The following is a 27,798-nucleotide window of genomic DNA, read 5'->3' on the forward strand; positions in this document are numbered from 1 at the left end:
TCTGATCGATATGGACATAAACGCGAGTGAAGTCTAAGACCCCGGCCACACGAGGACGAAAATGGCTAAACGCATAGGATTAACGCAAACGCAATCGCAAACAAGCTTCCGTCCACACGCAATAGTTATCCGGATAGTGTCTGCCCACACGAGACCGCTCCGTTTAGCTCCAACCGCTGGAGAAGCTGCAGTACATATGCAGGAGCCTGTACGTGGCGCTGTAACCTCCTCCACAAAGCAGCGAAGAAGCATGGTTGTCATGGTTGCCCTTCTGTTTATTCTCCGCGGTGGGGGCCGAGGGAACCGGGCAGAGTTTTTCGCCAGTCAACGTGTATTAAAGTTTAAACCTTCCGACAAAATTATAAAAGTGCCGGTCAAAGGTCTTCTTTGTTATTTATTGAGCTTTAAAACAAATGAATAACGACTCTATATAATATAATAATAGAAATACACGGAGCCTCTCTTTTTCCTCCCTCTCTTTGGACGGCGTCAGTGTCTGTTTCATGCAGCAGCTGATCCAGTAATAAGTGACCCGGCCAACAGTAAAAATAAACATATTTATAACTAGTTTAGGTAGTTTGAGAGGTGTCTCCGTCCTGTCAGATTAGACTTCACTCGCGTTTATGTCCATATCGAGAGAAAGATAAATAATCTGAATTCAGTGTGCAGTTTACTTTGACGTGGGGGTGAGCAGCAGAGGTGGGGAGAGGCGGGGCTATTGCGCAATCATTATCAGAAAATGATCGTATAGAGCGCACACACGGAGCTGTTTGACCCCCCAGAGCGTTGCGTATGCCGTTCTATTGACCTTGGGACCCGTTATCGTTTCCTCAGTCGTTTAGTGCCGTATGCGGTCGTCCTCGTGTGGCCGAATGGTCTATATGACACTAAACAGTAACGCAAACGGCCGTTTTTGTCCTCGTGTGGCTGCAGCCTAATCTGACGGGAGAGAGAGATCAGCTCTGCATAATCACATGCAGCGGTGAGCGGACAAAACACACACTTCAGGTTAGAATATCACACGTAGCTATTTTAATTACCTCTCAAACTACCTAAACTAGTTATAGATATGTTTAGTTTTACTGTCGGGTCACTCATTACTGGATCCGCGAACTGCATGATACTGGCATAATAGATTGCCCGATCGGGCAATCAGCAGGTGAGGCTTCATTTATCTATTCTTGAGGCAAACCTCTCCTGTGACAAAATGGCATCCAATGTAATAAAAAAAGTCAATCAAAGAACTAGATTCCTATACCGGATCTCCTCTCTGGTAAACAAAAACACCCTGAAAACTCTGGCAGGAGCACTCATTCAAGGGTACTATGACTATGCTTGCACGTCATGGTACCATAGCACCTCCAAGGCGCTACAAATAAAACTTCAAACATCGCAAAATAAACTGGTCAGACTACTGCTTGACCTTTCATCTAGAACCCACCTCACCTCTGCCCACTTTGACAACCTAGGATGGCTTAGAGTAGACGACAGAGTACAGCTACTTGCAATGGGCCTGGTCTACAAGATCCACTACACCTCTATGGTACCCATGTACATCTCAAAATTCTTCCCAAAGGTCAAGGAATACCATGATCATAACACCAGAGGGAGCTCCACAAATCATGTGAAACCCAGATTTGGCACAAAAAAGGGGGAATACACGTTTCGCAATTATGCCACATCAAGGTGGAACGCTCTTCCCACAACTGTAAAGGAAAGTAAAACTATACTTACCTTCAAAACCTCTCTTAAAGAGCACCTTCGGGGGAGAGCATTGCAAAACTGGCCCCGGTAATGGTACAAATCTCAACCTGTCGTTTAATGGACAGCTTCCCCCCCCCCATCTATGTATATACTCGCATTTTAGACTCTGTTACTAACTGTATATCTGTAGACTTGGTATGTCTTAAATGTCCGGTTAGGATGTATTAGAACAAAATCTAAAATGAAAATTGTAAATAAGCAATCTGTATGTAAAAAACCACCTGTATGTAAATTGTAAATAAGCCATCTGTATGTCAAATATGTCTTATATGTCTTAAATGACATGATGAATTGGAAATGGGGGACCCTGATGTAAACAAGACGAAAGTCTTTCTCTGGTCTGCATCCCCTTAACAATTGTATGTTTTGAGCTGTACTATACTGTACCCAATATACAAGCTGTTAATAAACTTTTCAATCAATCAATCAATCAATTGCCCGAGCTAAATGCTCGATGGCCCCGGGCCATCGAGCATTTAGCAATCCTTAATGTCGAGCCCTGGTGTGTGTGTGTGTGTGTGTGTGACCTTAGTTGAGTGTTAACTGATAGTGCTGTGTCTTTCATAGTCCTTTTAAATTGTGTTATAAAATGGCTGATAGCGCTTGTTTTCTGTTTCAGACAGAGGGTGCAAAGAGGTGCTGCAGCACAGGCAGTATGAGAAAAATAAAGAGCTTTTTGATCATTAAAGCATGGAGACATGTCACCGTAGAGACACTACAGATATACACCTGAAAATGAGCATAGGGCCCCTTTAAGGTTTATTCAGCTTGACGCGACGTCTTATATGTATTCTTCTATAAGTTATGTTTTGGTCTACACTGCCTGTGATCTGACACAAGTTCTTGCATGCAATTTAATCATCCTCCTTTCCAACCCAGTGCTATTATTCTACAGGGATTACGTTAACATACTTTAAATTGGCCTTAAACATAGTTACACACACACAGATGAAATTCAAAGCCCCCACTTCACATGCTCTTTTGTTCTGACCTAACGCGTGTGGTCATGCTTGTGCACGCGGAACATAGGGTGTCAGAACAAAGAAACATACATTCTTTCTGGTATGGACTCGACAGGCGCATGTCTGCTCATACACACATTTAAGCTCACAAACACTTCCCTTTTGTTTCTTTGGTTAAGTATATTTAGTACAATTATATATTGTCTGATTTTAATTATATTATCTTTGAAAAAAATGCTCTTGAATCTGTTTGCTGGTCTATTTGGTGTTGCACAAGAAATAATGCTGCCAACCTACTATCCAGAACTCTGAAATCATTCAACCATTACTATAAATTGGTATGGTAATTTTTAGATGTAGGTGGAAAATTGCATACAGTGCATTTGGGTCTGTGGGAGGGGGGGCTGGTCACTGAGGGATTCCCTGCTGGAATCTGAGCTGAACAGGTTTCTGTTGAACTTGCATGATTTTGCAGCGTAAAGAATAACTTCAGAAATACTAGATCTTCTCTTCGGTGGTCCCATTTATCCATGCAGGTTAAAGGCATCAATATTAGATTGAGAGTGTTTCATAATGAACCAAGTTCCTTGTTACATCTATATATTCAGTCTGTGACAAACAATACAGTCACAGACTGAAAACCCACCTGTTTTTCCTCCAGCTTGGCCAATAAACCTTTAGGCTAGGTTTGATTCTTGCTGTTATGAGTTTGTTTATTCACGTTTAATTGCACTTATTGTAATTTGCTTTGGGTAAAAGCATAATTTTAATAAAATGTAATGTAATTGTAATGCCCTAACATGGTTCATGTCCGTCACCTCCAGTTAATGTTCCTGAAATTGGTTAAAAGGTAAAGGGAGACCTACAACTCAACATCGATTGGGACTTGTTGTATGTCCCTGAGTCATGTTCTGAATCCCAAAAGCATTTACACAATAATCTATGCTACACCCATACTTAAATGTGGCATGAGAAGCTATACTCCCAGCGAGAGTTGCATATTTCTGTTTAGTACATGCACCATTACCTCAGCTGCTCTGAGGGGGAAAAGAAAGTTTGAACTTGATGGAACACACTTAAATGTAGTGAACTCTGTGCTTATTCTCTGGACTACAATACTTTTACGCTCATGTCATGATGCACTCATCAATTCTTAATGCTTTCTTACAAGAGCCCGGGGCTGTTGTTGAATTAAGAAAAAAATCGATACGTAGGAAGCTAATGAATGCAAAAGACTCCAGTGAAAGGAATAGGGGATTGATTTGAACAAACAACTAATGTTCCTACAAATGTAATATTGTCAGAAAACAAATTGCTTTTACAGTTAATACATGATGCAAAGTACAATATATGCTGTGAGAGCATAAATCATATGTGGGCTCATGCAGTTACAGTGAATTATTCAGAAACGTTGCCGCTAGCTACTTTTAGACAAATTGATTACGCAAATGATAAACAGCCTACTGTATAACTCGGAGAGAACACACTTCTGAACACCATTGTTCCTCGCTCCATTTTGTCCACATTTCTACTTTTTCCCCTTCCTCTTGTTTCCGTCTAACCTCTCGGTATAGCGAGATGCTATAACTTGCCCATACCTCCACAGTAAACTCACAGCTGTTACTTTTAATGTATCCGCCGCTGCTGTATGACAGATTGCACGTTGCCATCTCAGTGTTTGCTTGTCCAATAAATCCAACCCTGCGAATGGGAACATCTGCTATGCAAATTCACCTCGTATTACTGTTACTTTTGTCTGTCAGCGGCGAGATAGATATTTAGCATTACCTCATCTAACGTGTTCTGTCGCACTCTATCTTCTTCCATAACTGTCCTCTATGCTGTTGCTTGTCAATTTATCTTTGTTGAGGAAGTATTTCTCTTTCACCCAGGTTGCTACTGGCACATACAGAAGCAAATACGCTTTAGTCCTGAAGAGAAACTTTGCAGTAGGTCTTTTCTATAATTAAGTGGACAACATTAGCAACCGTAGCCTGTAAATCATGTCTCTGTCATATTAGCCAGTGGAAAATGTAACTTTGTTAGTGTCATCTTCACATCATATAGTCATTGGAAGCTATTGCCTCAACTGCACCATGGCAATGCTCTTTCTTCCCCAGTCTCTTTCTTTCTACTCTGTTATCAGTATACTGTATGTTGGCAAACCTAATGTCAAACTCTTGTCTGTCAGCTCTTTCCAAGAAAATGGAATGCAACTCCTTATATTGTGTTATTCTCCAGCTCCCTTGAACACATTTAATTCATTTGGGCAAACCTCCAAGGTTGTTTAAAAATATAATTCCACCTTCAAAATCTGCTATTTCAACATCAACGCAATTCTCTTTTAGGAAGAGGGGTCACAAAACTGATACAATCTGTGTACAATACGATTTGATTAGTTAATTATCTAAAGATTAGATTTTTCAAATATATTTATTAAGATCGTTTTAAAAAGAAATATGGGCTAAAGGAATAGTGACATATTGTGAAAAAAGCATAACGCTAACCCTACTGAGATAAAGAAAGATGAGAATATGGATACCTCTGTTCATACCATGTCTACATAAACCTATGGATGGAGCTTAGCTAGCACTTATAGCAGCTTAGCATAACACTGGGAAGGAGGAGGAAGCTAAAGGCCAGTGAACTTTCCAATTATGGCTAATCTTAAGTAAGCAGGTCTTAATTTCTGATGTATCCTGCCGGAACCAGGATTTACAACTGTGTCGTTGTATGTTAATCAATTCCTGCTTGTCATGATTTTTATTTCATTTTTCCTGTTTTATTTTGGAATGTATTTTCTATTTGTGTCTTTTCTTGTTTTACTTGCTGTTTTGTTTTTTGTTTCAGTTTTTTTCCCCACCTAGTAATTGTTTGCTCTGCCCTGATTCTTTCCAATTGCGTGTGATCTCTCATACCGGCCGGTACCAGCCCATGCACTTCCTGTCCAGTCTGACTGTCCAAGTGTTCTTTGTCAGTTTGCCGTCATTGTCTTGCCCAGTGTCTTTCAGCTTCCTGTGTTTCCTGTTTTCCATTGTCTTCCTCGTGTTCTCCCTGTGGATTTACTGCTCCATTGGATTCATCCTGGATTGTTCCCTTGTTTTTGTATTACTTCCCTTTTGTTTTAGATTGCCTGCTCCTTCAGTCTTTGAGTTTTTGTACCAGCTTTAATTAAATAAAGCTTGCATTTTGTTTATACTTTTATGCCAGCCTCCCATAGTTTATACTGCACATGGGTCCTTCCTTCGTTACCCTCATGACACAGCTCATATTGCACTCTAGAAGCTGAGATCATATTCTTTAACCTTCACCCTGATCGAATCGGATCAAGTTGTTTAGAATTCCTTTGCATGCTCTTAGTTTTTCTAGCAATGATCTTTAGTAGTCCAAGTGGTTTGCTGCTATCCTGAAGTCTATTTGTGTTCTGCTGAATGTATGGCATGCCTTTGGAAAAACAAGCAATCTGAGTATGTGAAGTTAGCTTATGTTGAAATCATTCATTTTATAAACTAAACAGGAAAGTCATCTGCAAATACAATGCTACTTTTTCTTGACCACGTACTGTAAGACATTTCTTGGGTCTACACTTGTTTCTTTTCACAAGTTCAGCCTCAGTTAAATGATGTGGGAGCTGAACACCTGAAAGAGGTCAGCTGCTAAGACATGGCATCAGAATGAGTCAGCAGATTTGAAATAGCGCTCTCTCTCTCATGTGTTATCTCTGCTTCTCTCAGCCGTTACTGGCACTGAAACTAACAAGTGCTTCAAGATACAATGTGCAACTTCTCTCCTTGAGGCAGAACATGTACTGTCAGGCCTGCCCTACTCCCCCCTCTTCCTCCCCCCCTCTTCTTCTTCCTCCTCCTCCTCCTCCTCTACTTCCTCCTCCTCAGTTGGTCAAGTTTTCGCCTCAACTCTTGTCATTTATCCCACTGAGCTGTCTGCCTTGAAACAACATGTAGCCGGAGGCGTAGGAAACTAGCAACTGCAAATACTTCACAGGCAGAGCAGAAGCCCACATTTGTGTTGTTGTGCAACACTTGCAAATAGGAATTGTTACATTGCATTGTTGTAAAGTTTTAGCTTGCAACATGTACAAGTTATGAAATACTTTAGTAACTTTAATTCAAAGATTCCATTTTGATCCATCATTTGATATGTGATGAGTCGAGCTGTTTTGCCTGTTGCACCTAGTTTTTCCTACTTGAACCAATAATGTGCAGTTTGGCACCAGTGATTTCTTTGATCATCCCATGATAAGTGTTAAAGTGTTAATTAGTGCCGGGCTGCCAACTGAAAACAAGAAGCCTTCCAATGGTACTTGATTTATTTCCTATGTTGCAGGGAGGGTTGGTCAGGGAGGGTTGATCACAGGTTAGGGTTGATCAGGGAGGGTTGATCACAGGTTAGGGTTGATCAGGGAGGGTTGATCAGGGAGGGTTGATCACAGGTTAGGGTTGATCAGGGAGGGTTGATCAGGGAGGGTTGATCAGGGAGGGTTAGTCAGGGAGGGTTGATCAGGGAGGGTTGATCAGGGAGGGTTGATCACAGGTTAGGGTTGATCAGGGAGGGTTGATCAGGGAGGGTTGATCACAGGTTAGGGTTGATCACAGGTTAGGGTTGATCAGGGAGGGTTGATCAGGGAGGGTTGATCAGGGAGGGTTAGTCAGGGAGGGTTGATCAGGGAGGGTTGATCACAGGTTAGGGTTGATCAGGGAGGGTTGATCAGGGAGGGTTGATCACAGGTTTGTAAGCATTTAAACATATTAAATCAGGCTATTTTAAAACTGGGAACTGTATGCAAAGTGAAAGTGACTTATAATGTATTGATGACATACAGTAATGAATGTGATGTATGTGGTAGTTCTTCAACAGTAAATTATCTGTTAGGCAGAACTATTGAAGAAACATCCTTTTAGTAAATTACAAAGTATTTTCTGTAGCTATAGTTTAAAGAGGCTTTAAATACATTGCACATTACAAATTACTTCAACAATATAAATCGTTTTTTTTGCCATATGGTCTCAGCAGAAACAGGAAAACAACATACTATCCTGACAAATAATAATAACTTGGTAGTGTAAGTCCCATATTCACTTACTTTTGCTGAAATATCTTTTTTAAGCAGCTAAATCCTCTTTTTTATTTACCAAAGTTCAGTAATTCAGTGTATTAGAGCTTTTGAGTTCATTACACTTTTCTACTACACATTTCTGAGCAGTAAGACTTAATCACGACAGTAACGGGATGCTAACATATGCTAAGTTATACTTCTCACAGCTGAGGGAAGGAGATACTTCTGTCTGGTTTTTATCAGTAAGAACCTTTCACATAACACCAATTGTCAATTTTTACAACTGTTTGGTGCTTCACGAAAAAAATACGTATTCTTTTAGTGTTAATCAACAATCCTTTAGAAGCATTGGCAAAGTTGCTTCAATGCAAAGGCTAAAAAAAAGGATTTTACCAGCAGAAGTTTTTAGCTTCAAATAAAAGAAAATCTGAAATGCTCACGCACATAGATCTTTGAAATTATGCTTCAACCTCTATTTTGACAACCACTATGGATAAAGAAATGGTTTGAAAAAAAAAATTGATTACACTTCTGAATCATTAGGAAACTGCCAAATCTTTTTCCGACTGCTTTAATGGTGGTGTCACCCACAATTCATCCACTCTCCTTTCTCTTCATATCATCCTGTTTCAGATGCTGCATGCTATGAGGAGGATTTTCAGGAAAGGCTTTATATTTCCTGCCTTGTTTTGACTGTTCACCTTTTTGCAAGCATGACACGCATAAGCCCCTCAGGGTGCGACAGGATGTGTTCGCACATGTGAGCGTGAGAGATTGTGGGTGCTTTTTGTCTTGTGATTTCCCCCCCAGGTCACTAGGTTCTTCCTATCGTTCTGATGAGCCCATCCCAAATCTGCTCTTTAATCTCAAGAAACTTCTGAAAAGTATTTCAGTGTCTGTAAATGTTTTTGCCCAGAGCTAAAAGAGACAGACAGAAAGAGAGAATTGTGAGTGTGTTTGTAGAAAGAAGGTGAAGAAGACTGCTTTCCAATCTTTGTTTTGCTGTTCTGTTGATCACCTGTTGTCTGGTTATCAAGTCTACACATACATCTCTCCTCTTGCCTCATCACTGCCCTCCGGCCGTGTTCATCACATGTTCACCTCATATCAACCCTCTGCCAGATCTACCCATCAGTATTCTGCTGATGTTACTCCGAGGCCCCTTGGTGAAAGAAGAGGCCACCAGTCGTCTCCAAGATTTTCGACAACACAAGTTTGAGACTCCGGGAAGCTGCTTGACAGCTGGAACAAAACTCTTCTGTCTTGGCGGAGTCACAGACAGAGACAAGCCTTTTGTGTTGATCACAGGAATAGATTATTTCAAGTAGCTCTGCTGTCACAACCCACTGCTGCCTGGGTACTATCTAATGTCGGCCTAGCAAAGTCCTAGGGTAATAAATGCAGGAATGAACTATGCACCCAATTTAAATCACCCTTTTGAGGAAAAATACTGTATAAACAATGGCAAGGCACAAGGCACTAGATGCAAAATAATAAGGTTACGCTGGCTTGACGACATGCTCGTTCTCTGACTCACTAGACAAGACGAACTGGCACAGGACAAAGGGAGACAAGGACAATATATACACAAGTTAATGGGGCACAGGTGGAAACATCAGGGCAGGGTAGACCATCACAGACGTGGGTGACACATGAGGGAAGGAAGCACAGAGACTTGAAAAAAGAGGGAGAGTTACTTTTCAAAATAAAACAGGAAGGCTGAATACATACATTTTTATTTAGAGGGGCCTTTCAAAGCACCCAAGGACACCTTCCAATTCAGAATATAAAAATCATACAAAAGGACAGTAACAGGGATAATGTAAGAAAACAGGGGACATGTCACTACAGTGAGTAGGCTGACCTGAACCGGTGGGTTTTGAGGAGGGACTTGAATGTGGTGATTGTGTCAGACTGTTGGATGTTCTAGGGGAGTGAGACCCAGAGTCTGGGAGAAGTGCAGCTAAAGTCCCGAGCCCCCATGGTGACGAGGTTTGGGGTGGGGACGGTAAGCAAGCCAGCAGAGGAGGAGCGGAGGGAGCGAGGGGGGGTGTACTCCTGAGGAGGTCGGAGAGATAGGTGGGGGCCAGGTTGTGGAGGGCTTTGTTTGTTCGCTAGAGGTTTTAGTACTTAATTCGGTGTTTTATAGGGAGCCAGTGCAGATGGATGAGGATGGGGTGCAGGTGATGATCCGGGCAGCAGAGTTCTGTATGATTTGGAGTTTATTGAGGAGTTTGATGGGAAGGCCCGAGAGGACAGCATTGTAATATCTATTTTGTGTCATGACACAATACATTAAAATAATAAGAATACAATAATTAAAAGCAGTGACAAAAGCAGTAGTAGCAGCAAAGAAGAGGTTAGAGTTAGATTCAATTAAATGTACATATTTACACATTTTACAAAAGTGTGGTTAGGTGTTTATAAATAGATGTACAAAAACAAACATTTAATGTTTATATTAATTTGTGGTTGGTAAAGTGGTCATTTACAAATTGTACCACGCTAACATGCTAAGCTAAGATGGTAAACATGGTGAACACACTGAACTGTGGTATTTGTATAGTAGCTGTTTCCTTTTCTTTATGTACACTCAATAATTGGATTAAAAAGGTTACAGGAGAAATGTGTCAATCTGAACACACAGAGGTGAGATTTGCTATCACGCCAAAATAGCTTTATTTTTCAGCAAGGCCATCCATTTATAATGGGGTCACCAATCCTAGAGCCCTCTCTTGCTTTTTACCAAGTATTTCCACAGTTGACGGCAGTAATGTGAAGGGTCATTTGATCTTTTTTGGTAAATGATTTCAGAATGTAATTAAATATCTAATGAGAGGTTATACCTTTCCCAAAATTGATGTTTGGTTTTCCACTGCTGTCAAGTCAAAATGAAGTCAGCTTGAACTAATGAGAAGCTTGTCTGGTTGTACAAGTCAAAGCACAAGGAATGTTGAAGTGCAGATTGCAATAAATGACCCAGATCATAATGAAAACAAACACATATTTATTGTAAATTACTTATATAAGCTATTTATAAAACGTGAACCACGGTCCATACTTCTTATATTCATTGTAGCTGAAATTGTTCTCTTTCATATTTAATGAGGTTAAAATGTTAACATAGGTTCAGGAGCATGGCCACGCCTAAAACTCCATCTCTAACCACGGCCACCCCTATTTATATTCGGCAAAACTTCCGGTCACTGCTCGTCTCCATCCTTTCAACCCACCCTCCCTCTCCCTTCTACCCATACAGTTCCCCTTCCGACTCACACCGAGCGATACATCCATCACATCCTCTGCCCGTCACCATTCATATTTAAACGGTGCACGTTTATATACTGCGTATACTAACACCTTAATTCCAGGTATCGTCTGGGGGCCCGTAATCAGCCCACGCAGATCATGCCGGAGACGGAACCCCCACTCTGAGTCTCCCACTGCACGGACCATAGCTCGTCCTCCCAGATCATCCCTTCACCCCCCTCATATCATTCACATGTTACTTCAATAAACGTACAAACTCATACGTCATATTGTTGTGGCGTGGTTCCTGCTAGTGAAATCGCATGTGGGCATTTAAACCTAATACTAACGTTTTTCAGACAAACTTCATGCTTTTAATTAATACAATTTTTAACAAGGACTTGTAGAAATAAAGTCCTGTCAATTATGCTTTTTGGGGGTTTTCTTTTCCTGTAGTGTATTTTATATATTTTTGTGAACATAAATGGTCTGAAAAAAGGCAAAAAGTTTCTCCTCCTCTCCCACACACTCCCCCCCCTGCCTAAAACACCTCCATTTGACTCCTTTGTTTACTTCCGTAATATATTGACATCACTATGTAACACACGTGCTTCTATTGGCTAGCGCTCCAATACAGTGTACTTGATAGGTTAAGGGGCGGGACATCTCTAATCGGTTGACCAATCACAACAGAGCCGACCAGCTACCCAATCAGAGCAGACTGGGTTCTGGTTTCAGACAGAGGGTGAAAAGAGGTGCTGCAGCACAGGCAGTATGAGAAGAATAAAGAGCTTTTTGAACATTAAAGCATGGAGACATTTCACAGTAGAGACACTAAATACAAATAAGAACCTGGAAATGAGCTTAATATGGTACCTTTCATATTTGATTTTCTACAAACTAAAATAAATGTATATTTCAAATTCTACAGATACTTGTGGACAGTTTGACAAATTCCAATCTAGATACATAAGAGCCACTTAGAAATCATATTAGGAATTCTCCATTCTTATCAAACAATCAAATATCTGCTTGTGGTTCCCATCTGCACAAGGTTAATTATAAGAGTAAATAAAAAAAGAAGATAGAAGCAAACATGAGGAACTGCTTTGATTTTGTTAGCAACGTGTTAGGTTCAGCAGGATTTATCATGGAACATGATTGTATGAGCAGTCACACAGCTGTATGCATTTGAATCCAAACAGCATTGTAGAGATTCAGCTGTCCAAGCCTCCAGGGATCACAGAAGAGAAGTCAGCACACATGTCGCCGAGATGTGGAATATATATAATGCATGAGGCAAGAGATGCAAATGGAAGTACGTTTAAGAAGAACAAAAGGAGAGCTGGGAATAAAAACACATTTCAAACAGTAGTATGGCAGGTTGGAAGCAGATGGACAAATATAGATATGGCAGCATTTATATTCTTTGTTTAAAGTGTTGTCACCGAGATAAATCCCTTTTTATCATAAGCATTGATGTTTCGCTTTTCCATGTTTATTCAGAGTTGAGCAACATCTTATAGGCGTCAGCTTTACATTTCGCTGCCAAGCATTCACAGTATATCTGCAAGTGTCAGAAGCATGGTGCTGTTTGACAGAACTGAGAGAGAATTTCTCTAGAGAGAAGCTGGATTTACTACACAATGTGAGAGTGTTGGTCTAAAGGGAGAAGCCTGGTGCTGAATCCCACAATGAGAGGGGAAGTGGCAAAGGGAAGAATCAAATCCTTCTGTTTGAGGAGGAAGGGAGGAAAACTGCACATGAGATCTTGGTCTCTGATAAAATCATTCATCATAATGTTCTGATTGATTATTTGTTTAACTTAAAGGCGCTAAACCCTCGGAGGTCTCACCTTTTTTTGTATTTGTAGTTGGGGTGGTCTCCTTTTGTTAAGTGCTTGTACAACCTCAACCTTGCAATGCAACCAGTAGGTGTTTTTCTGTTTTCAATGTCTATATGTATACTTCAACAAGTCCTCCAACTCATACGACCAAATGGGCCGATTGTTCAAGCGCTTAATACGTCCTCTAATTACGTTTAAAGTGTTCGCCCTCTAGTGCTCCCGTTGAATGCAAACGTTACAGATGGTCGTTTATTCACAAATAACCCTCTCTGTAAATTCCTAAATTGTAGGATAGTTTGGCCATTAAAACGCTTTATGATTAGATTTCTAGCGAGAAGTGTATATTGTACTTTTAGAATCCACGTCCAGTCGATATGTAGGATCTATAGTTTGATAGATATTACGAAGATTATTTGAGGTATGCGGCAGCCTCCATGTAAAGTTACGGGTTGAAAACAGTATTTCGGGTCTCGACGTTTTCATAATAAAACCAATGATCAAATGATTTAACAGTGATATCTGCAGTACTCATCAACTAAAACACATCAGTTCATCCTTGTTAATTATACGACATGTATTGGTTTAAATTGTGTACAATACTTTTGTGTTTTTCCCATAGGTTTTTCTCTTTCGATTCTGAGAGACACCTTTCTTTTTTCAGAGGTTTTGATAAACCTCGATTGTTTTAGCCGCAATGCATGTCGGGATATGATGTTTATGGGATATGAAATCGGAAAAACATGTGTTACTATGTTACTGCAAAGAGCCACATCAAACACACAGTCACAGATGCGCGTGCACCCCCCCCCCTTCTCTCTTTTGTTCTCAGCCTTTCTCTGTGCTCCTTTACTTTCTTCCTCCCCTCTCTCTCACACAGATAAAATGAAAATCTAAAACGTTACATGCACGCACACACACACACACACTCACACTCACACACACACACACACACACACACACACACACACACACACACACACACACACACACACACACACACACACACACACACACACACACACACACACACACACACACACACACAAAGACCCTCCCCACAGAGAGACACACCAGGGTTCATACACTTTTTCACCAATGATTTTCAATGACTTTTCAATGACTTCTCCATGACCTTTACCTAATTTTCCATGACCAAAACAATTACTCTTTCTCAGCGGTACCACTGAAAATGGGTTATTTTAACATGGAACAGGAAAATAAGCAAAATACCGCGACAGTTAAATGCCATTTTACGTTTCATTACTATATGATACAGTATGTATTATCATTATAGTATTACTATTTCGGCGATTAGATAAAATATAAATTATATTTGATGCAACTTTAGTTACATTTCCATGACTTTTCCTAAACTTTTGGAAAAATATTGTTTTCCATAACTTTTCCAGGGCCTGGAATTAGCATTTTGAATTTCCATGACTTTTCCAGGTTTTTAATGACCGTAAGAACCCTGACACACATAGCTCTGCTCAGACAGATTTATTGTAAATGTCACACACCATAATATTGACAGAAATTGAAGTATTACCAGTATTCATAGGCCAGTTAACATAACAACATAACAATGAACATTGTGTGCACTCACACACAAACTCTCAGTAAACAAAATTGAAAAGGTTTTTTATCTTACTTTTTTATGTTACTTTAAAAGTGCTTCGTTATTTTTTTGAAAAACTGTGTCTGCTTTTCTGCCTGACTTTTCAAGGTGTTTATCTTCTGCTTGCGAAGTTCCGTACCTTTTGGGAAGTCCTGGTTGATGTTAGCATGGAGTGAGGTGAAATGGCGCTGAAGATTTGAAGCCTTGAAATGGGTTAATGCTGTTTGGCATACACGGCAAAATGGCTTGCAATTGCGTTCGATAAAAAAACATGAACTCTCCCACTCTACTAAAAACGTCCTATGTTCGTCTTCATATTTTCGCTTAGCTGTGCATTTCTTCCCTGCCATTTTAGGATCAAACTCAGTTCATGGTCAGATAGTGTTTAATCAACGATAGGTTTCCCCCCCCTCAAAGGTGATTGGTTCACTGCATCGCAGGTATTATTGTGATTGGCTCTTGGGCGACATCAAAATTAGACGCGCTGTCATCCTAATACTGACACCTGACACCACACATACACACGTAGGGAGAGCCGGGACGAAAGTAACATGGGACGAAAGTAACGGAGCGATTTTATCCGAGCCCAAACAACTTTGACCGGCCAAATTACGTCAGAAGTATCAGCATTCAATACTTAACAGACCTACTAAATATCAGGTTTAACTGTCAGGAGTCCGTGTCTCTCCCTCACACTCACACATATAGAATTCGATATGAACTCAAGAGCCGCATGAAACTGGGCAAAGAGCCGCATGCGGCTCGAGAGCCGCGGGTTGGCCACCCCTAGTGGTTAAAGCACGTTATTGAATGTTGTTGTTGAATACGTTTTATTTGATGAAAACATTTAAATATTAAGAGTAGCCTACATACACAATTGGGGGAAAGTAGAAGGCATGATAGAAATATAGAATAGAAAATATCAAGAAGATACTGTAGTGATCTCTACAATAAAACAGTTTAGTGCAGGACGTCCAAAGATATTAACAGGAGGATGTGCAAAACAGACTAACAGTTTTATAGACAAGGCTTTATTTAAACATTAAAGAATACTTTAAGTTAAGGTCTTCTTTTGAATAAGAAAAAAACGTTTGGGTTAACCACAGATAAATATGAAGTCTGACAAAGTACTTAGCGTCCAATATATTGCATAGTTTATTTTGGCACTTGACAATCACCTTCCCTGAATTTGACTCAGGTGTAACTAAAGTCTGATTTAAGGGTTGTTTAAATTTCACATAATTAATCAGAATCTGCAAAGTAACTAAAATAAATGTAGTGGAGTAAAAATACCAGGTTAACCTCTGAATTGTAGTGGAGTAGAACAAAGTAGTATGCTGCTGTAACAAAAACATTTCCCAACTTGGGATCAATAAAGTATATCTTATCTTATCTTAAGATGATCGATGGCTTCTGCCATATTTGCAAAATGTGCCTCTGAACCTTGACAAGTGCATGTTTCAGGCTTATCAATGAACAGCAGGAGGGGTCACAGACATAAGACCAGCTGTTAAATAAAGCTCTTCTGACCTTAGGTGTCATGTGGGTATATTAATTCACCCATTTATTAATTATATGTTTTAAATTTGATAACACCACTGTGTTTCGTATCCCCTAAACCTCCAGGGTGTACACAGTTTAATACTGGCAACTTCTAATTGTGGGAAATACGAAAACGTCTTATAGAGAGACGTGCCATAGAACAAGTTGCGAAACATACAATAGCCAGCATGTGTAGTTCTGGCTATTTCAAAGAGCTGTTGACGCTCAGCGTAACCTTGTCGCACTGCCACTCCAACATCCAATCACAGGGCTTGATGACTAATCACGGGGTTTGTAAAGCACTATTTGTTTGTGTTTCTCTGAATCGAAGGTTAAAAACACAAAAGCATTGTACACAATTTAAACCAATCAATATTGTGTAATTAACAAGGATAAACTGATGTTTTCTAGTGGATGAGTAATGCAGATATCACTGTGTATTTGACAGTGAGGGGAATATATCCGGTTTTATTATGAAAACTTCGAGACCGGAAAAACTGTTTTCACCCACGCTAACTTTACATGGAAGCTGCATACACGTTATCCTGGCGAGACCTCAAATCATCTTCGTAATATCTATCAAACTGTAGATCCTACACATCGACTGGACGTGGATTCTAAGAGTACAATATACACTTCTCGCCAGAAATCGAATCAAAAAGCATTTTAATGGCCAAACTATTCCACAATTTAGGATTTTCCAGAGAGGGTTATTTGTAAATAAACGTCCCTCCGGAGCGTTTGCAATGAACGGGCCGGGAGCATGTTGTTTCTTACACGACCACTAGAGCACCTCTAGTGGTCGTGTAAGAAACAACATGCACTTTAAAACGTGTCTCTGGGTCGTAATAAGGGCAAGAACAATCGGCCTATATGGTCGAGGACAGGCTGGTATACTTCACAGGATAAGTGTTTGGGCTTTGCCTCGTCTGTAACTAGGCCTTGATGCCATTTTAAAAATGAATGTTGACAAATACAGGTTAGCTATAAATGTTGGTATGTTTCAGGGAATGCAAGGGTTGGGGTTAAGTTTCATTACTTGTATGATCAGTGTTTGAACTGCTCCTTACTATATGTGCCATTGTTTTCATTTGAAGATGTGAGAGGTAAAAGTTGGTGGAGTGGTTGGTGGGTTGAACTCGCGATGCATCGATTGTAGCGTCTTTGCATCGGTAAAAAAACGATTAATTCATATAATATCCCCTCATCCTGTCAGCACTCAGCAGAGACGATCTTTGATCTTTGCTTCGCACTACGGAGGCCGAGAGTCTCAGTTATCAACACACATGAAGTCGAGGAGAAAGAGAAACACAGCGCACCGAAAAATACCTACAAATCAAACGTTTGGCAACACTTCGGATTGTTCAAGAAAGACGGTCAACTTGAAAAATCACTCGCAAATTGTAAACGATGCCGAGCCGCTTTAAAGTACACAAGTAGTACGAGGAACTTAGCGACGCACATAAAGAGGCGACATGGGGTCTGCGGGTGAAAAGAGAAACCTGAAAGTGAGACATATGAGTTAAATCACTCAGTGAGATGTTCTGTCAGAGAGAGTGGTGTTTAGTTTACAGCAGCCTGTGACGGCCAATAATAGTTTAAATGTCTTCCTCACTGTAAGCAGTTATGAAAGACCTGTTTGTGAAAGGTTATTTGTATTTTTTATTGTTCATATAGAAACCACTGCTTCCTGCTCACTGGTGAGTTAGCCTATGAATGAGTGTTAAGCACATCAGTCAGCAGCTGTATGGGCATTGCACTATGGTAGTTGTTATTTGCACATTGTTAATCATGAGCAATGCATCCTTCAATTGCTTAACTGTGAGCTGTTATACAATTGTACTGTACTCTGGAGAGTTTGTTAAGGTAAAAAAGAAACAGCATGATGGGATGTGCAGTACTAGTAGAGAGAACCAAATATGTAAAGCACTTTTTTGTTAATTTATGATTTGCTGCATATCAGGAATAAAACAAAAATCCTCTGTTGTACCATATTGAAGTATCATTATTTTGCATCGTATCGCCCCGAATCGCATAATGTTGAATCAAATCGTATCGAACTGTATCGCAACAGGGGTGAATCGTATGGTATCGCATCGCCTGGTGTTTCAAATGTATCGTTAATGTATCGTATCGAGATGCGCATCGTATCTGCCTCAGTGATGGAGATGCACATCCCTAATTCACACAGGCACTGCCATGATCCAATACACCTGCCACGTGCTCAGGAAAACTAACATTCACATTCCATTGGCCATGCCTCAGGAGCAATTTAAGGTTGAGTATCATGCCCAAGGAGACATGTGGACTACAGGGCCTGGGTTAACAAACTCATAACATTCCCATTGGTAGACGACCACACTATACCACCGTCGCCCCCGTCGTGTTGCCCGTCTAGGTGGAAGCGTTACCGTTGGCCGTTGTATTGCCACAAAGTGCTGGCATCTAATATCAAACTTTTTTGCCTTTGACTTTGGTTGCTAGCGACCTTTTAAACTGTAATCAATGACAGATGTATGTCATTTAGCCAGAAGCAACATGGGTAAGCAGGAACGTTACCATAGAAACAAAACTACTATTGCCTTCATAGCAAGGCTCTGTACACTACCTCCCAGTAAGCAAAGAGATTTTTTAATATCATGTGAAGGCAGGTGTTTGGTAAAAAGAGTCTTTTAAAGTATCTCAAATAATTATTACTATCTCTGCAGTGTGTCTTGGCGCTACTGACAGTTTTAGTGTCTTGTTTCTTTGTTTTAAGTTGCACAATATTACTGTTTTGGTCTTATTGGTAAAATGTTATAAACCTTTATGATCTACTTGTGTGAGGGTCAAAGGACAGAGGGTGTCGTATTGTCATACTGATATTCTGTACAAACTGTGAAGACCACTGAGACAAATGTAACATTTGTGATATTGGGCTATATAAATAAACATTGATTGATTGATTGATACTTGCCAAGGGCCAACCAGCATTCGGGAGAAGTAAGCAGCTATAGAGCCATATGCTTTGCTAAAGATGTTGGCAGCAAATAAAAGCTCTTTGCCTTCTGGAAATGTAAATTGCTTTCCAACACATACATAAATAACTTTATAAGCTGTTAATAAATATTTTTTTCGCAACATATTCCACTGCCTTCAGGGGGCCACAGTGAAACGCCAAATGAAGGTCAATGATTATAGCTTTAAAAACAATCTGTCTGACACTTTGTTATTAATTACTGCCTGGAGTAGTTAAGGCACACTCAATACGTGCTTAATAAAATGCAGAAATTCAGACTAAATCAGGACTACTTGGAAATACCTGGTGAGAGTGGGAGTTGTTGCAAAGTTTAAAACACCTTTTTATAGGTTTAGGCACCTGAAACAGGCATCAGAAAATGTGATTATATTAAAGGGGACCTATCATGCAAAATTCACTTTTGTATGTGTTTTATACATAAATATGTGTCAGGGAACTCACGCAGCGTCAGAAAATAAAACCCTCTCTCTTTTCCTCCGTACCCAAATCTCTGATCCAGATTTGCGTCCGATATGATGTCAAATCGGCGGCGGACCCACAGCACTATCAGAAAGTTGCTATCAGAAACAATGCCCGACTGTTTTGGACGTAATATGGTCGGTGTTTACATTAGCATCGCTAACACTCAGAGCTAACCTGTACTGGAGAGCATGTGTGTGAAGAAGCAGGAAATAAAAAGGAACTCACCTTGTGGTATAACCGGCAAGAGAGAAAGCCTTTGAGCTCCATACTGTTTCAGAAATAATCCTTGATCTAATAATCCTTGCGTTTCATCACCGCAGCATTTTAGACAGTATCTGCCAGGTCCCGCATGAGCCGGCATAAGCTCCGCCCCCTCTTATTTGATTTTTATGTATTATTTATACAAGTGAAAATCTCATTGAGACACAGGGTCTCATTCTCAAGAGAGACCTGTTTATACCCAGAATCAGCACTTTTGTAACAGGAAGATATATTTTTGTATATATCTGAGACCTATGCTATGCTAGTAGGCTTTTGCTGTCAGATCCCACAGCCACGGCACATCACTAGCATCTTTTAATTCCCTTCCTAAAATATTTAATATGCTGGGTTTTATCATCCCTCCCTGGCCATTTTATGTATGTGTATAGTTTATTTTATCCTCTGGTGTTTTTAACATCCCTCTGTTCTTTGTTTTTTCTTTAGTATATTGATGTAATATTTCAGTTTTTAATATTTGTGTCATTATAAGAAAAATGGCTATAGAAATAAAGTTGAGAATATTATGATATTAGATACTTGCCCACACCTATAGCTCAATTTTTAGATATATAAAGTATGACCTCTTTACAACCATAGGGAAATACACCAAAGTTGTTAGATCTTGTTTCCTCCTACACATATCTCTATCTGCATTCTCTGAGGTGCAGTGATCTGTAATTGACACATTTTCAAGATAAACTCTCAAACTGATGCACAGATTGGACATCTATTGAAAAACTGTTTATAAATAAAGACAGTAAATGTTGTTTACATCATTTTTACTGAGAACTAACAGGGAAAAAGATGCAAACACACAGTGTGTCTGTATTCTTCACTTTTGTTTTTCAATTTCATGCCCAAGCAGTCAACCCATGTTGCAGGGTGTTTTGCAGCGTTCAGTCTGTGTGAGATGTATAGGAGCAATATATGTGATTACTCCTCCTTAATGTCTCCAGTCCCTCCTCTGTCTCCACGCTCTGTGTTGTTCAGCTCACTTTCATGTCCCGCCTTTATGAATCTCAGAGACTCTCTGAAGACCCTGCTGCTGCCACGCAAAGACTGCTGGTAGAAAAATATATAACTGGTACATATTTCAACCATATAATACAATTAAATAAAGAATATTTTTGGTGGCATCATTTCCAAAGCACAAATCTGCAAAATTGTAGGCATTCCAAAAGGAAAGGTTGGAAAGGTTATATAAGTTCAAAACGTAAAACAGGGTTTTTGACATGGGATATGACTTGTTTTTCTTAAATTTGATTATTTCTAATGAATATTTGTTGGCCAAAGTATAAATTATGTATTAATGAGCTTTGGGTGCTCAGGGCACACTCTTTTAAAATGTTGGGTCGAAGGTTTAAAAAGGAGAACCTGATTAATAAAACAATACATTTTTTTATTTACATTTTTTTTGTTAGGAATGTAGGAGTGCTGGGAGTAAATGCAACTCTATTGCAATAGAACGTAAAACTTATAGTAAAAGCGTTGCAAGGCCTTATTGTTCCTCTGACACTTTTTATACTTCTCCACCATCTCCAAACTCCATAAGAGTGGCATCACACAACGTTTCATGGCTCCATATGTGCAATAACAGAAATACATTTCATTTATACTGAAGAAAAACTCCTTTTGGGAAAACAGCATCCTTGGGAAAGTTTCATTTCCAGCTGATATTAGCTCATAAGTTAGAACTGTGGTCTGCTTGCTGTCTACGGATCTATAACTCCCGACTGTAATTCTGGCTCTTTCATTCTCCGTGTCTGTGGGCATGATTGCTCTGTTACATTTCATACAGCAGCAGTGTGGTGTTTCACGAGGAAAATAATACATTGTGTTTCTGTGAAAAGATTTGTACTCTACGAAACATCAGGGAACCCATTACTTTCCCATGTTGCTGCGGATTATATGGATCAGATATTGAAAAAAACAACAGTATTATCCATCTAATGCACTTTTTGCACCCCTATTACTACCCAACTCATCATTTTCTCTCCATTCTCCTTCCCCTTCCCCTCACCCACTACCTCTCTCTATGTCTCTCCAGGGCCAGTATTGTCCAGAAGAAAGTCATTTATTTCCAGGATGAAGGCTCTCTCACGATCCCACTGTGTGAGAAAGGTAATGACAGCTGCCCATCATGTCCCCATTATTCTATGATGGCTGCTTATCTTTTCATCTTTGACCGCCCATTATGGTTCCATTACCCCCTTGTTTTATCCCTTTTTCTTTCCTATTTCGGAACTAAACAGCTCCCAGTCTTTTATACCGTGTTAAAACAAATATGAGGCCAGTGGAGAAAAACTGTGAGGACAACGGATAATGGATCTCATGGGAGTCCATTTGGATGTTAAATATTCCTCTGTAGTTCACCACAGAGCAGCAACATAGCTTTTATGTTACCTGTGATGTCACGCCAGATTTGGAAAGCTGTCTGCTGCCAAATGAAACACTTCTGAGACAGACCATTTTAGCTCTGATGCACACATTTATTGTACAGTAAAAACCAAATCCCAGACAAAGTGTTTGTCCAAACTTTATCTCAGGGGAATCTCACTTTAATAAAATCTTCCTCTCCTTGCAGAAATTTAATTTTCCGGGCTATTATGCAAGCCAATAAAGCCTCTCCGTTTCAATTTGCTGTCAAGTGAGGCGCCTCCAATGTTTGACTCATCCTGCCATAACTTAAGTGTGGATTTATTTTTTTTATAATTTGGGGACTCATAAATATTCAAGCACTCTCCTTGACCTATCTTTCAAAAAAATCGGTCCAGGCCAATTTTTGAATATTTATGAGACTGCGCCAAGGCTAATGTGTTACTTAAATAGAAGTTTATTCAGAGGAGGTAATTTGGTGACATTCTCCCTGGGTCCAAATTGAAGTCATTTATCAGGTAATGTATGCAGGTACGCATTAGTGTCAAAGCTTGCTCTGGCTGGTCTTTGTTTGTCTGTCAGCCCCTGAACTGTGTTTACTGCCATTATTTTGCCTTGTGCATCTTGTCTGCCGTTAATATGAGTGTGTTGTCCTATCTTGTCTCCCTGTAGAGCGTGTGTTCGGTGAGGCCACAGCAACTCCGGCTATAGAGTGCTGCGCCTGTGGAACAGCCAAGTACAGACTGACCTTCTTCGGCAACTGGTCAGAGAAAGTACATCCCAAAGACTACCCAAGTAAGTTCAAACCATTGACTAGTCAAAAAAGAGTCAGGACACGGCAATCAGAATAATAAGATGGGTTTTGTTTGAAAACCAAACAATTATACAAAAAGAGGCATATTGGGTTTCTTGTTGTGAGTAAGGTCTAAAATTAGAGCTAAAGTTAGAGAGGGGAAATCACTATGGATTCGACTGTTAGCACATTGTACTTAATGATAAAAAAAAAAATGACTATATATATGTTTTCCATTTTTTTGTTGCTGTTTTACTGATGTCTCTTTCCCTTAAGTACCCCATGGGAAAAGTATTTTTTGGCCCAATGACATCAAGTGGCTGACACAGAAGTTGTAGAACCACTGTTTGGCCACTGTAGAAATGTACTTCAATGTCTGGCTCACTTCCTTTGGGCTTGGCTCAGGCGCAGTGGCAACTGGTCATTAGGGGCAGGTGGTGCACAGCCCCACCTAGTGTCAGTAGAAAGTATTAAAAATAATGATTACCAAAAAATGCAAATAATAAATTTAAAAAAATATAAAATATATTTTAAGATCATGTTTAATCATCTGATTCATCTGTGCATTGCTGTTTTAGTCTGTGTTCTTCTAATTAGTGTCTACAGTACAGTGTGTTGAGCTGTTTAGAGCCATGTGGGACAAAACCCGATCATGCCCCTCCCTCTCACTGTCTAAGTGAACGGTGACTGTAAAAACAAAAAAGCAATGAGATTTCTCCATAGGATTTTAGAGAATAGCTCGAAATAAGATATGTGGGAAACGTACCTGTTAGATAAATGCACATTTTGTTCAGCCGGATAATATCCACATGTCTACCCCTACTTTTATAATTTTCTAATCATAAATCTATCGACTAGATTTATAATAGTCTTTTGAAACTACAAGAAGATAAGGAGGACTTTTACAAAAAAGTAATAGAGATTTTTGTCCAGAAGGATAGGCAAATGGCCTTAATCTTCAAGTCAAGGTAAGACCACCATTTTATTGAAAATGGGATCTTACTAAGAGAGAACAATTCAATATTTAAATGATAAAATTACATGTTTTGGGTATCCTTTTGTTGAACTGTCTGTTTAAAATTAATTGAAGCATCAGACAAAAAAAGCTTTTGAAAATAATATTATATTTTGATTTAGGTCAAAATATAATATTTGTAACCTGAAGAGTCAGTGCCAGTGCCTCACCAGCCATGAACCTCTCTGCAGAAGCTTATAGACATCTAAGTTTTTTGTGGCCCACCACTTTTGTACATATAAAAACGCCACTGCTCAGGCGCAGTGACTTCTGCTTGTCTCCACTAGTTGCAAATGATGATCAACCAACTGAAAATAACAGTTTATCATCTTTCTTTGAAAATATGATAAACAGTCTTCAGGCACCCAGCTATCTACTTATTCAATCAGCTGATATTCACTCCCTTCTGAGTCAAATATCCCAAATGTCTTCCAGGACGAGCCAACCACTGGTCGGCTCTGATTGGTGCGTCTCACTCCAGAAGCTACGTGCTGTGGGAGTATGGGGGCTACGCCAGCGAGGGCGTCCGTCAGGTCGCTGAGTTCGGCTCCCCCATCAAGATGGAAGAGCAGATTCGACAGAAGGTAGGGTATCAGATGGAGCCTCTGAGGGTTATCATGTCTGATGTAACAGCACTATTTCCATGTCTTTCCATCTGTTTTTCTGACCCCCATGTGTTAGTGGTAAAAATGGAATGCACAGAAAGGCTCCAACCATTATGAGTGCATGCAGAATGTAGATACAGTATCAGTACCAACCTGCCATTTGTCAGGGCCTATTATAACATACTGAGAGGTTAATGACAGGCTGAGGCAATAAGAATCCAACGCACGCACACACACACACACACACACACACACACACACACACACACACACACACACACACACACACACACACACACACACACACACCACACACACACACACACACCACACACACACACACACACACACACACACACACACCACACACACACACACACACACACACACACCACACACACACACACACACACACACACACACCACACACACACACACACACACACACACACACACAGCAACCAATGAATGCAATACAGTGAAATTCTCATTTCCACATCAGCAAGGCATGTACATGGCAACGCAGGACGTCCTCATACTCTCACCCTCTCATTATCTTTCTTATTAAACCATCAGCAGACTTCTTCTGAGTTAACTTTGCCTTTAGGGGTTCGATATTTTTGGAAGGCATCCACGAGATTACACCGTGAAAGGACAGGCTGTTGGCTGAGTGTGTGTGTTTGCAAAGAGAAATGGAACATACCCCTGACTGGAAAGCTTGAAAGGATACAGCTAAGAGGAGTGTCTATTCAAATACTTAAAGGATGGTTAAAATGAGAAAGTGTGTACTGTGAGACAACAGAAATTGACAGATATATTGCTATACAATTTATAGAATTTGCTTTAGCTAGACCTTTACAAATATACAATTGACACTCAGTTTTAAGTCAGGGTAACACTGTGGCATACAGTCATAATAGACCAAATACATTACTTGCCCAACAACCCAACCTCAGTATGTTCTCGAATTAGCTTCATCACTAGTCAAATAAACAAACTATAATTTGTAAAATACTAAGCATGTTATCAATTATAGGACAGCCGACACACTATAACTATAAACTGAACCTTTCTCACATATTACACGAGAAGATTAAGGAAAATTGACTCTGGCAGGGATTTGGTGTATAAGCGGGAAAAACAAAGTGTCCTTTTGGAATTTTCGGAGATTCATACCAATCCTAAAACTTTCTGCAAATTGAAAGTGTTCTTTGGACACATACCTTTAAGCCCCTGTCACACTGTCCCAAAATGTACACCCGATGGACACACGAATATTGAATTGTGAATTTCGCACGAAGATGGCCCCGAACCACACACGAAGGCAACATTTACATTACATTACGACATACAACTGCAACGAAAGTAACACAAACAATTATGTTAAAGTACTATGATACTGTACTGATATTTTCCGACTTTGTTTTTTACTTTCTCCGTCTTTATATGTAGAAGATATTACGTTTTCTCAGTCATGTTGTTGTTTCCATAGCAACACTAACTTCCTGTCAACTCGCCTTCAAAATAATATATTATATCCTTTTCAGTTTCACAGAACACAAATTGGGTTATTTACATAATATGTTTACATGATTTTGTTGTGCAATAAAACAACCCGATGGACACACGATAAAGGAAATGTTCAAATGCGGCTCTGATCGTAGCATCATCGGGCCATTCGTGAGGGCATCTTAAGCCTTCGTATGACCGCCGGTGGAGTTTCTCAGGCTCCGGCAGCAACTTCGTGAGCGGTGGCAAAATCTTTGGCATGCCAAAAAATAGCCGAAGGACCTTGCGAAGGTTCATTTTCGTGTTTAATTCGTGTGTCAATTTTGCCCTTCGTAAGGCCATCGTTAGGGCATCTTGTTATCATCGGTGCCATCGGACATTCGCCCCGATCAGAGTGAGGGCGAATGCACCAATGATAACACGAAGATGACACGACTTGACAAGATGCCCTCACGAGTGCCTTACGAAGTTGCCGCTCACGAAGTTGCTGCCGGAGCCTGAGAAACTCCACCGGCGGTCATACGATAGCTTAAGATGCCCTCACGAATGGCCCGATGTTGCTACGATCACAGCCGAATTTGAACATTTCCTTTATCGTGTGTCCATCGGGTGTCAATTTCGGGACAGTGTGACAGGGGCTTAAATGTAGGTTCTCGACAAGAGTGAGGCGGCCAAAACTGTGTTGTACATTTCCAATGTAATCACTCAAAGTTTATCAACCGGCGGAAATATTTGTATATTTCTAATGACATGAGAATGTCTCACATTTCACTCAATAGGAACTCCAAATGTTCATTGACACTTGATATGTGGTCAGGATCTGGGGATCAAACCTCCAAACAGGTGATCAATAAGCTGCTCGCTGTATATTAAACTAAACTATACAGTAGCTGTACATGTAATTAATGGAATTATGATTTAGGCCTTTGAAGGGAGTGTTTCCTAAAGTGAATAGAACTGATTTCTGGATCTATAGCATTCTTAAGATATTACCTTACGATTGCCTAATTTTCTCAAGTATTTCATTTTCTTAAAGTATTCTTTTTTTTCCCCTCATAAATCAACCAGTCAAATATCAAACAAAAGGTGTATAAATTGCTCAATATAAAAAATTACACATTTGTCTCAAGTGGCTTTACAATGAGTACAGAATACAACACACTGCGTCCCTAGATCATTGCATCATGCAAGGGAAAACATCCACATATCCACACAAAAACATCCAGGACAACAAAAAGAGAAAAATAAGTAGGAGAAGAAAGGTGAAAGGTAAAAGGTAAAACTCTCCTGATACTGACAGTCTAAGCCTATATACCAGGGGCTGGTTCAAAGCTAGCCTAAGCCAGCCCTATTTATAAGCTTTATCAAAAAGGAAAGTCTTAAATCTGCTCTTAAATGTGGAGAGGTAGTCTGCCTCACAAACACAAAAGAAACCAGTTCCCAGTTTTACCAACAATTTCCAGAACATGGAACATTTCACAATACACAATATTTAAGTGTCATCGAATCAACTTATATATTGTTTTTTTTTCCTGCTTGACCAACCCTAATCAGCATATGCTTAATTTAAGTGTTCTGAGGCCAACGGTATATACAGTGTAGCTGTATCTGTGTGTCCTCATGCTGCGTGTCCTCTCCTTTTCTCTGGCCTCTGAAAGGTGTGTCCTGGCCATTTGCAAGGGAACAATAATGTGTTGTTAGTG

The 27,798-nt window shown here is 39.9% G+C and overlaps 1 protein-coding gene across 3 annotated transcripts in view; it reads left to right on the forward strand.

Annotated features, from left to right (window-relative positions):
• The window catches only part of LOC117542275 (spondin-1-like), a 149,305-nt gene that overhangs the window by 26,396 nt on the left and 95,111 nt on the right, over window positions 1–27,798 (forward strand). For all 3 annotated transcript variants that reach the window (XM_034209839.1, XM_034209840.1, XM_034209841.1), the window contains exons 4-6: window positions 21,845–21,918; window positions 22,846–22,968; window positions 24,417–24,565. In XM_034209839.1, coding sequence (XP_034065730.1) covers window positions 21,845–21,918; window positions 22,846–22,968; window positions 24,417–24,565 — 346 coding nt within the window. The remainder of the gene's footprint in view (window positions 1–21,844; window positions 21,919–22,845; window positions 22,969–24,416; window positions 24,566–27,798) is intronic.

This window comes from Gymnodraco acuticeps, unplaced genomic scaffold, assembly GCF_902827175.1.
Source record: "Gymnodraco acuticeps unplaced genomic scaffold, fGymAcu1.1, whole genome shotgun sequence".
NCBI classification, from domain to species: domain Eukaryota; kingdom Metazoa; phylum Chordata; class Actinopteri; order Perciformes; family Bathydraconidae; genus Gymnodraco; species Gymnodraco acuticeps.